At 48.1% G+C, this 12,061-nt stretch overlaps 1 protein-coding gene across 2 annotated transcripts in view; it reads right to left on the bottom strand.

Annotated features, from left to right (window-relative positions):
- Positions 1–2,106: 2,106 nt before the first annotated feature.
- LOC135904425 (xaa-Arg dipeptidase-like) overlaps positions 2,107–12,061 on the bottom strand; it is a 21,294-nt gene continuing 11,339 nt past the window's right edge. For both annotated transcript variants that reach the window (XM_065435225.1, XM_065435226.2), the window contains exons 3-7: positions 10,132–10,277; positions 8,938–9,087; positions 8,476–8,617; positions 7,111–7,353; positions 2,107–2,933 (exon numbers count right to left, since the gene is read on the bottom strand). In XM_065435225.1, coding sequence (XP_065291297.1) covers positions 2,611–2,933; positions 7,111–7,353; positions 8,476–8,617; positions 8,938–9,087; positions 10,132–10,277 — 1,004 coding nt within the window. In that variant the 3' untranslated portion in view covers positions 2,107–2,610. The remainder of the gene's footprint in view (positions 2,934–7,110; positions 7,354–8,475; positions 8,618–8,937; positions 9,088–10,131; positions 10,278–12,061) is intronic.

Raw genomic sequence — 12,061 nt, 5'->3', positions numbered from 1 at the left:
TTTCTGTTAATATGAAGAACGTTCAGTCAGCAAGACGAAGCTCTAACATTTTATCAATGAACAGCTTTGTATCCAATGTGTCTTCTCTCGGTCAAACCATTCAACATTCTGCAGTTTCTTCGACGTTGCTTGTTGATCAAATCTGTGCGACTGTGCGCCACAATATCTACGTTCACATGAACCCAACGAAGTCGGGTCGAAGGAAGTTGGGCCGATCGTTAAGTTCCTGTAAACGCTAGCTGGTCGGGACCAGTGAAGCTCGGTCAATCCGCCTGCGAGGTATGGATTGATTCGCCGCTTCTCCCGAAAGGAGAGTGTTCAAAAAAAAAAAGGTCATCGTCCCTCCGCTACTGTGAAGAGGGGTGCAAGCGAAGCTCGGTATCTTCGGCTCTTCGTTGTCGTAACGCCTCGGCTTCGTGCTCCCTAGCTGGGAGGTCGGCATGTCCACGACGAGGCCTTTCTCGAGCGAGTTCCAGGCGGCGTTCATCAAACACTGCCTGTTCTTCAGCCGAACGCACGACGCGCGGCCCGCTCCCGCTGCCGTTCCTTCAACGCTGCCTGCTCTTCGGCAGAACGAACAAAATGCGGTCTCCCCATCTGACTGCTGGGCCTGGACTAGTGGGAAACGACGGGAGCGAGGCGAGCGAATACGCGATCACACCCTATCCCTACTCTGGAAAGAGGGGACGCCTGTGATTGGCTCGCGCCTTGTGCTGCGTCGACTTCTTCATGCATATAAAACCCCGCTTTAAAGGCGCGTATGATGAGCCGACAGTGGCTGAATCAGTTAACGCGACGGTCTTGCAATCTGGACGTAGGTCAGCGGTTTGAATCCGCAGCCTGACAAGCAATAATTATTTTCGCGCGGTTTGGGCTTTTTTCATACGGCAATACCAACACCAATGCCGACACGAGCGAGGCAATACAAGCTTCGCTTGAAAAAGGTGATTTCGCGCTGCGCAAAGCTGCAAGATTTGGCTGACATGTTCACAGTAGTCTGTGCTATCCGCGGACTGTTCTTTCACTAAGCTAGAGGGTTGATTCAAGACCTCCTTTAAAGAGCCATTCCAGCACGGGCCGTACTGAAGGCTGGCGCGTGTGATCGAGTGCGCTTGCTCTGAATAGGCGTGAGAGAGTAACATATTCTACACTATTACCCGAAATGGCGGCCATGATGACGTCAATGCATCATATTAATGCGAGTACATCGTTTTGCTTTTTGACGATGATTGTTTGTCGCCGGTTTATCACTGTTATCGATTTCTCGCTCGCTGTAAGACGCCCTTGTCGAGCCGTGACGTTTCTTATTGAGGCAATTTGTGGGCCTGCGAGGACCAGGAATCGCACGGAGGGTGGGTGGTGGTTTGCGGAGCTGGGCCTCCCCACAAAAATTTAATGGAAGGCCTGCCCCCTTCTCCTGCCTGCGGAACAATAAGCATTTACTTATATTTAAGGGGCCGATGCACGTGTTCATGTGTCTCCCCCTTTCTCCCACCGCGAACAAGCATGATGTGGCTTCACGGCAACAAATTGCACCGCTAGCTGCTTATCTGTTTCGTCTCCGTGTGCAGCGTGATTGAGCGGCATTGAACCTTGTAATGCTCTTGCACATAATTTGGTCCATTGTTTGAATCCCGCATTGGAAGTAATACCCCCTTCTCACGTGACGTCATGGTCGAAAGCTCACAGGCCTTTGAGATATATACGTGTTGCTCTGGAACAGAAAAGCAGCTCCGGTGAAGAGAGAGAGAGGGCTCTTTATTAGAAGAACAGAGAATTTTGCCGGCGCGTATATAACCGCTGGCATGCTACTCTGTATAGGGATGGGGAATGGGATTAAAAGATTCCAGAAGAGAGTGGGAGAAAAAAAAAGGATAAAAATAAATATGAAATGTCCGAGTGGACCTGATACTAATTTTTACACGTGACATGGCGGGTTAATTTAGGCTTTTGTATAGGAAGGATGCAATTTTTAAAGTTTTCCTATTTGACCAATTTCTGTCAGGTATTTGAACAATACATCCAAAACCCGTCGCTGTTTTGAAGGGCCGGGCATTGGACCTAAGATGCTCGGTAATGTTAACGGTTCGTGGCGAATCATGTCCATTTGGTGCTCAAAAAATTGTCTCTCGTCGCGGTACGCGAGGCATTCGGTGAAGCAGTCGTCCGTCTGGGAACGTCCCAAAAGGTCGGCACATTTAGCTGCAACTTGTAGCGCATGATCTGTGCGATGAACAGTGAAAGGTAGGTCATTTAGTTTACGTGAAAGATGACACAGTTCCCTCAACAAAAACTGAAGCAACTAAAATAACATGCCAAGTTTGGAACTTTGGAGTGACACTCCACGCGTGGCTCTTTCCTCAGAGATATCTGTCATGAGAATTCACTCTATCTAAGAAAAACAGGTGCGTAACATACTGCGACCATGTGCCGCCGCTTTACGGTGCCAAAAAAAAAAAGAATCAAGTAACTAGCAAACGCGACGCTCAAGATATACATAGCCCCCGTAATCCGTAAGTGCAGTCCTCATCCCCTTGCAACGTCCGTGAGGTGCTAACACGAAGGTTTCGTTTCCCGAGACACAAGAGGAGCACCCGTCACTTGCATCGTTCATTTCTTGGCTTTCGCACCCGCCGGAGGCGAGGATGTGCGGCAGCGCCAGTCGGCGAACTCGGCCTTGATCTTCTGCACCAGCGCGGGGTCGGAGAACAGCTCGATGGCCGTGTGCGCCAGCACCTTGGCCGTTCGTCGCGTCGGACCTTGGGCGTCGATGGTGCCCGCGATCTCGGCGAAGCCACGGGTGTGATTCCGAACGCCGCCGCCCACCGCGTACACAGTGTGCAGCGTCGGTACGCAGTGCGAAACGTTGCCGGCGTCAGTCGCTGCACCGGTGGCCACCACCTCCTTCATGTCGGCGTCCTGGAACACGGCACCTGATAGCGAAACGATTAACAATGAGCATTTACTTATATTTTTATGGCGCCATTGCACTTGTTGATGTGTCTCGTGTCGATGCTTTAAAGAGGAAACAAAAACTGAAAACAAAAGAATGGTTCACGGGATGATGGAGGCTTAACGGGATTTAAGAATGGTCGAACGAGGAATACGTCGCTTGAGCCAATGTTTCGACAATGGCACTCGACTTCGTCGGGGCGAAGGCTAGTCCGCTTGCCTAAACGTGGCTTCCAGCGACCTTTCTTGTTTTACCTGTGCTATGCATGATGCGTTAAGCAGGCGTCCATTTACTAGACAACACTATGCTTCACACGTGTTTATCTGGTTTCTCTGTTCGCGTCAGCTGCTGAACTTGTCGTGCCATGAACCGCCGAAATGCGCAACCGAAAACCGTTATGATGAGCCAATGAATTTTGCAAGCATTAGCTCAACAATATGCGCTCGATGTATCTATCCCTGATATTTGGCAGCACACAATGTATCTGAGGGGACAACGATGATACACAAGCGGCGCGTTATATGGATACTCCAGGCGCATTTATGCCGTCGTTGCTGCCATCGGCGTGGGTGCCGCCGTGATGTTCTGTATTGAGTACACGAGCAATAGCATTATGGTCGCGTGCCGTACGCTGTGCGTGCGCTCGAAAGTGGGCGAGGGTAGTCGGGGAAGAAGTGCGCCGTTTTCAATCGCACACAAGGCATCGCTGGGTGGCCGGTCTATTCCGGCGGTGGCGGCGTATACAGCGCAAATGAGCGTGGATGCGCAGGTCATATCTTGAAAGCAACATGCGATGGGGGATATATTCTATTCGCACCGAGAGCTGATAGCTTCGTGTGCGCTGCGTTTTCGCCGCTTAGTTGCATTGAAGCGAGAGACAGAACGAAAGGTCAATCTACCTTTCTCGCGACGGGACGGCGATGCACCATGCCCTAGCGGATTAGTCGCGAGACGTTTTGGAAAGGCCCCGTGCGTCGCCACGCGCCGGGAAGTTCCCCGCAAAAAAAAAAAAAAAGTACTCGGACGCACTCCGGTGCAAACACTCGTGCTACGTACCGCGTTAAAACTCCACTAGTAGCTCGACGTGTTTGAGGTGCCGAAAACGTGCGTAGCGTAAGACTGCAACTCCACTTTAAAAGAGAAAGCGGCCAGGGCTTCGTCCGAGTGGTTCGGACTGCACCGTGAGCCAGGTAGTTGCCACCTTTCATTGATGGCTCGCAAGTTTAACGAAAAGCCCTTGCGTTACACTTGGGCGACACTCGAAAACACGTTGTCGATGAAGTCTTCTTGTAGCCTACGTCCTCACTTGCAGGTGGTGGCAGCGCCTGCCTATAGGCTTCACGTACTTGTTTAAGGCGCGGTAACACTGGGCCGATACGAGACAAGCAAGACGCTCACGTCAACGATTGACCAACTATTCAGTACAGTGTGTCACTGAAAGCATTTTACCATACCAGGCCGCCAACGATGCAACCGACAAGCGCGAGCTGTCGCACTGCGACGGGCTTTCTTGTCAACGGCACCGAAATCAGCGTGACGACCGTCGTTCCACTGAACCCTGAGCGATGGGCTATCGAACTGACAACGCGACATAGCGACAGCACCTCCGCTTGCATATATATTTAATCACGCTCAAAGTGAGCAAAAAATGCCTACAAAGTTGAAATGCACAGGCTTCAACCCTCTCAAGCCCTGCACATGAGGTTTGAGCCAATGTTGATCCTGTTCAGCGAAGGTTAAGCCTGGCGCCATCATGTTTGTGCACCGACTACCGTCGGACCTCAAGTGAAATGTAAGCAGTTAGAACGAATGAAGCTACTTTTATAGTTCGGTTCAGTCCTTAGCGATTTGAAATCAACTACACTTCGCTTCGCACGGCACGTACATAAAAAGTGGAAAGCGGCGACACAGCGCTGTGCCAACATCTGTACGTCACCGTACCCGTAGGCTGCCGGTCGCATTCACTACGTAGATGGGTGAGTCTGTACGTGTTGTTATGCTGACACATTTATCAATTCCAGATACGTACTGTTTACCTCTGCGTCAAACGGGAAACAAGAGACGGTGCATTCGGTATACAGCAGGGCAGCCGTCTTGCTCAGTTACACCAACGGCGTCAGTGATGGTACCCGCGTTTTCGCGAAAGGACAACACGGTCTATAAATGAGCACTTAATTTATGCCAGCACAGTTTTCCCTAACAATATTTCATGGCACGCGCAAACTGTAAGTATGATGGAGTTAAAGAAAAGCGAGAATAAGAAGTAAATTAAGAGCTCGTAATGCGTAGACATGTATGTTTTGCTACGTTTTGACATTATTTCATATCAGCGATGCACCTTTTCAACAATATTGGACGCTCACAACGACCTGCGTCTGTAGGTTTCTATGTAAACAAGTGCACCGCTTTGATAAATCCAGCGTGGAAGGCTGCGCTCGAATACTACTTGAATGTGCGAAATGTCAAAATAATGTTCAAAAGAATACAAAACGCGAGCTCCAAGTGCAGAAATAGGCGACAACAAACTCCAAGGCAGCCGTGTCTGCAAAGGCAACTCAGCGTGCCTGTATCGGCCGCACTGTTTGCACAACAGCGTGCTCAGGCCTGCTCCCCCAGTAGTCATTGAGTGCTACATGGCGTCCAAGAACGACATGCTGCCCCAGAGGAGCCATTAATAATGATTCACGATCCCCGAAACGCACAACTAACGCGCACTCAACGAGGGTGCAGGTACGCAAATCAACCGGCGAAAGCCTCGGCACCCTTCCAAAACGTTTCCAGCGGCGTGCGGCAGAGGGCAGCACAAGAAAATGAAAAAAGGCACATTCGTCCGTTGCTGCTGCCAGCCTTCCTCACGCAAGTGTTTTGATAGAGTTTCCGCGGTCATTGAATGAGATGTGTTCATGTTTGCCTGTGGGTGCGTAACACCATGGTTGTTAAGTTTGCAAGCGAGCGGTTGCAAGTTCATACGGCCGATAAAACTATTATCCTTACTTCGTATAGCTGGCTAATAATTTGCTATCGCAATCGACACTTCGCCTTTCAGGTGAAACTTTGTCTCTTTCAGTACGCACCGAAATAGGCGCAGCAAGCACACATGAAAAAACGAGCGCCAAAAGTAGTGGACACGTGAATGAAATTGCAACAAAAAACGACGCCAACAGCGGGACCAGGCGAAGGGTCGAATCGGGAAACTAAGGATAGTGAAAAAAATCATTTGCAAGTCGCGCCGTTATTTGTCTACTCTCATTCGTTCCGTCGTTCGCATTGATCTCCTTTTACACCCCATTATTTCTTTGTGCGACCATAGTGAGAATCTTAAAGGGACACCGAAAAGAAACAGTTTTGAGGTGTGTTAGTAAATTACCGTCCTATCCACTCTTACCGTAAGATGAATAGGGTAATTTGTTTATTAATTTATTTGTTTTCAAAACATATGTACATTTGACAGGAAAGTGAGAGCGAGGAGCTGGCTGGAAACTGCCACCGGAAGAAGCACAACGCCTGCCTACTTTTCAGGAAGGAGACAGAAACATAGGAATGGAAGATAGGACGGGGGGGGGGGAGGAAGGAGGAAAGAAAGAGTATAAGGCAGAACAAACGAACTAACGCAGGACGGGATGCGACCAGTTTGATGTCCTCGCAGCATGCCACCGTCACGTCATGCAATTTTACGGCGTCTGCTTTGTAAAGTGTTTCCTTACCTCGATTTCTAGTCGGAATTGTGGTATCCTTTTACGTTGCTGAATTACAGAGTTGTACACTTTATAGTTTCGTTTTCTGAAGTTTACGAAGTATCAAATTTTTTTATAGATACACCGAGGGCCTAAATAATAAAGATCTCCGTTTAGAAGTCACTAGATTGTAATTTCCTTTTTTAAATGCAGCAAACCCAATGAAACTGGCTCATTCATTTCCGAGAAAAAATGATTTCTCCTTTCCAATGTACTTTGATAGGAGCCTCCAAGCTTGCTTTCAATGTCAGAATGCCGCTTAAGGACGTTAAGAGATATAATTACATAAGATAACGCGACGCACATGCTCACAATAAATCGCACTGTCGTCATAGCCCCTTTCCTGCGTCAGTCGCCTTAAAATGCAAAGCCAAATTGCCCAAGCTGGCACGTTACTGGCCCAGAGTGCCACGCTCGGCGTACCTAGTGCCTGTCCATGCTTTCGGTACACCTCGGTGAGCGCCACATTGTGCACCAGGTTCTTGTAGCGGATGCCCCACTCGAGGCTCATGACGCAGCCGGTGGCCAAGGCGGCGGCGCGGAAGCAGCCTTCGACGCGGGCCACCAGCTCATCCAGCTCGGCGATGTTCACGGCGCGGATGTGGTAGCTCAGCTCGCTCAATTCCGGAATCAGATTGGGGTAGGTGCCCGCCCGCATGATCACGCCTGCGCAAGTTTCAGTTTGTTCTGGAACTTGCATCGCCAGAAATGCGGGGCACGAGACGCACGAGACGCCCAGAGCCCTCTCTCGGTGGGAGTCAGCTGGACGCTGCGTAACGTAGCTTTATTTTTGTTACAGATTGGCATGTTTTCTTTTTTAAGCGCACAACTTCCAAAGATGACTCATTTTTTCCCCCTTAGCAGTGCAACACATATACCTCATTGTTCGCCTTGCAATGTTAAAAGTTGCAATTCGTCTCGCTTCCTCAACACATTCCATAAGAATAGGGATAAAAAATAGGAAGAATAAAAGCTGAACCAATCAGGGTTTGATGATGCTCAAGTCAATTTTGCCCCGGTTTCAAGACATGCCTCTTTTCAAGAATATACTGTCTGCTATATATATAATGAGGGTGGTTGTATGTAATCGTATTTTTACTCCTTGTCTGTATTTGTGAAAAGCTTATATATTTGTTTTTGTCGATTTTGTGCAGTACCTTACTACATCTTGACTAGCTCCTGTCCCGATTAGTTGATGCGCATAACCAGTTGATTTCTTGTTGAGCACACTTGTACAGTGACTTGTTAAGATGAGTGCGTAAAATATTGTTGTGATTTCTGATTATTATGCTATTACAGGTGTTGTGCTCTTTGTCATTATGTGTGGGCGCTGATACCCGTGAACCATTGGAACGAACAAAAATTGAGCCACTCAATTAATACGTTAGCCTGATGCCGCACCTTTTTGAGGTCCCTGATCCATAATTGAAACCGCGTTCCCCACATTGAAAAGTGTTATTCAAGAGCTCACTCAAGACACGTTCTGCCTCTTCGAGGAGTAAAGAGGTACTGACACTACTGATATATATATATATATATATATATATATATATATATATATATATATATATATATATATATATATATATATAATGAAATAGGAGGAAAAAGTACGCGAAGTACGGAAAAACGCCCACGTGGAAGAGGTAGAGAGGGAATTCTCTCTCTACCTCCTCCACGTGACCGGCTTCACACATACTTCTATCTTCTTTCAGACCCTTGCGTTCAAACGCACCTCGCATGGAAAGGTGTAAAAGCAAGTAACGAAGTCCCAAGAAATGCCCATACCGTGAACCCTGCTGGTGGGCTTGATCTGCTGACGCAGCAGGGAGATGTTCATGTACGAGGCCACCGCAGCGTCCAGAGCGTTGAGACCCTTGTAGGGGGACTCGGCGGCGTGGGCTGACCTGCCCCGGAAGCGGACGGTCACCTGCAGTGCCAGCCGCAGAGATGCGAATGATCACATACGTTTAACACCGCGCTGTTTCGTAACTACTTTGTAGACCACGTCATTCATGCATCAACGGCACTATTTCAACCAACTGTCGAAGGAAGGCAAGGGGGACTTGTGTTCGTCAGAGCAGTTGGCTCCCTGACAGAGACAACTCCCCTAGCCGTAACGTTGGCTCCAGCGACAGCAGTTACCTCTACTGATCACTGCAAGCCTCAATCTTCTCGTGAACATCTGACTAGGTTGAATGGTGGTAGCTCGCTGAAAATGGCAGCGTATGTAATGGAACTACAAATCACCTGTTGCCTTGCAGTGAAGCCCGTTCGGAGGGCCTCATACGGGAAAGGGTGCGACATGAGTGCGATGTCGATGTCCCTGATGGCACCCTTGTCGATCAGCATCTGCTTTCCACCGCAGTTCTCTTCACCGGGAGTGCCCAGCACGACTACCTGCATCACAGCAAGGAAATCAATCCCAACGGTGCTTCATTACATTGCAAGCACCGCGCATGCAACCCCGTGGACAGTGCCTTGTGCACTGATACAAACATTGACACTTTTGCTAAATGCGACATAGGACTCGTAACCTTGGTTCTATATGTCCACGCTGACCTGATGCTATGGACTCGTGCACGTACCGGGCACGCTAACCATTGAAGCATGGTCTAATGTTTTTTTCAGTCGAGCACATGGAAAAGGGTGATAGAGTAAGAACAGCGAACCTCAAAACGGGGACATGAAGGCGGAAAGAACAAAGAAGCGCACGGCGGCTGTTAGCCCCGTGCACACATGTACGTTGATTTTCGAAGGTATGTGGTAAACATAATCTTAGTCAGTAATCGACAATTGAGTAGGTGTGTTTTGTATTGGCCGTGTATATTTGCTGCAAGAAAAGCAGGAAGAACGTGGTAACTAGTTTTTGATACAAAACACCAGGAGTCGTTGCAACTTTTTAATGAAGGCTTCCTCAATTATTAGCGGCAGCTGTATTCCGGATTCATTTGATCAGGGGAGACATGAAATTTTGTAAGTATAATTGGCAAAATACAAAGTCGATGAAATGTTACGAGTTGCCAGGAGCTTCGCTGTTCTAACGCTAGCGATCGACAGGCTCTGAGAGTTGTGGTAGAAAAACGCTCCGGATAAATTTTGTCCAAGCTGGGGGCCCTTGAATGCGCATGCGCATCACGGGCACACGAGAGTTGCTGCATTCCACCCTCATTATAATGCAGCCGCAGCTGTTGGGAACCGAACCCGTGACCTGTTCCGCAGCACGGGACGCAAGGAAACTCTGCCATCGTAGCGGCGTACTAACTCGAAGTCCATTTTGCTAAGATTATCGTGAACCAAGCAAAATGTATAGTATGTATGCGACGGGGCGTCAGTACATTTTATTTCGCTATAGTGTCCCAACTTTCTTGCTTCATTATTTTGTTTCGAGAGACCGCGAATAGGAGTGGCTGCTGTCGCGCGCCCCCTCGTGCGAGCGCTCACCTTTCCGCGCAGCGTGGGCGAGAACTTCATGGCGTCTCTGACGGCGATGGCGGCTGCCACGGCCATTTCGGCGATCAGGTTGTGGCCGCACGCGTGGCCGATCTCGGGCAGGGCGTCGTACTCGCACAGAAACGCTATCGTCGGGCCTGCGAAGACCACGCACATGGAAGGAATTAAATGTAGCGCATCAAGAGAGATGCACAAATCTGCATTTTTTTTTGTTCGAGAAGTTATACAGTAAAAGAACATAAACGTATGGTAGCACTCTTCTTAGCATGCTGCTGTTGATGCGAGTTTGATTTATATGCGACCTTCAGGGCTTGAAACGGTGCGAAATGTTGGCGGAACTGAGAAGACCGAAATCGCTTTCACTGTCCTCTACTTGTTTTTTCCGCCAATATTTAGCGCTGTTCTAATTTGTGGGGATTGAGGTGCGTTGCGGTTCCATTGCGCGGGCGTTTACCTGTTCTGTCATCCCTACGCCTCTCCCTTTCCACTGGCGATTGGGGTCGGACCAGCTTTGCCACGAGATGGTTTGTGGCGGTGGTGATCCGCACTGCCGACCATTAGAATTATTGTATGCGATACGTTATTTGATTTTAAGTTCGCGCTTACTTGTTGCTCATGTTGCACATTGCCTGCCACACAGTGTTTCCCGGAGTCGCTTCGTTACCACATATCGTGCATCTCTCAGGTGCAGTGAACTTCATCAACAATAGAATATGTTGTTAGGCTAGTTGGTTCATTCTCGTGTGGTATAGTAAGCGCCAGCTTTTTCACGAGACAGCGAGACAGGCAAGGGAGACGTGCTGACTCGCACTTGCGATTTAACCCGTTCAGGCGCACGTACACAATTGTGTACGACAGGATGTTGCATGAACAGGATAAATAATGCTGAAAGTAATTCCATTTAAAGTGCGTCGCATGTATCTTGAAACACTTCTGATTGAAATTATGCTGAAAGGTTGAATAATATGTGCACAATGCTGTAGTAAAATGAGTGGAAATGTAGACGACTGTGTGCTTTCTTTAGCTCAATGACAGTTTGTCGTTGTATACAGCCGGTTAATGCACTTCTTAGTTTTGACAATGTGTTTCTCGAAGCATAATTTTTAAGTGGCTAGACAAGTACTTTTCAACCCTAATAGAGACATTGAGTTGTTGATGTTCTCATATCTGATGTCCTTGCAGCGAGTTTTCGCATGGAGTCCACATTCCCTAAGCTTGACAAAACTCACTAAAAGATTGAAGATACACAGCCTGTAAAAGGGCCTTTAGGGTACATGAATGAATCCGTTCTGCAGCTGTAAGCTTTCTTATGATCCTGAAGATGCGAGAAATGTGGTGAAAGTAAGGTTTTAATCGTAACTGATGCCTGAAAGGGTTAACGCCTGTCGCTTATCTGTCTCACTGTTCAGTCTAAAGTTTGTGCTTATTATTGCACCCAAGAACTCTGCCAAGCCACCCAAGGCACTAAAGCCGGACGCACTCCCTGAGGTCATCAACTCTGAGGTCATCACCTTCTTCAAAACTGTATGGCGAGAGGGTGAAAGAGGTGCCAGGGATTGACTGTTCTTGCATGGCGGAAGCCTCTTCGTTTATTTTTTTTTACTATGGCTAATAAAGCTAATGTTGCAACACTGTGGAGATAAGGAAACTCCAGAATGTTCCCAGAACAAGCGTCACGTCATCATCATCTTCACGAATTGTGAAACAAGCCCTTGCAACGAGAATAGGAGAATCCAGTCGCGACAAATCCCACTCAACATTCAGAGCTAAATTTGTATGCGGCAAACAAATAGGTGGTGGTTGTTTTTAGTGGCAGAGATAACGATGTTGTAAACTTGATTCAAGCTCTTCTGAATGCAACAGTTATGGACAACTTTTGTTATTAAGAGAAGTGAAGAACATTTATAAACTGAAGCTTTCG

Source organism: Dermacentor albipictus, chromosome 7 (genome assembly GCF_038994185.2).
Source record: "Dermacentor albipictus isolate Rhodes 1998 colony chromosome 7, USDA_Dalb.pri_finalv2, whole genome shotgun sequence".
NCBI lineage: Eukaryota > Metazoa > Arthropoda > Arachnida > Ixodida > Ixodidae > Dermacentor > Dermacentor albipictus.
Note: the sequence above shows the minus strand (reverse complement) of the source record. Positions and strands in the feature narration are given on the sequence as shown.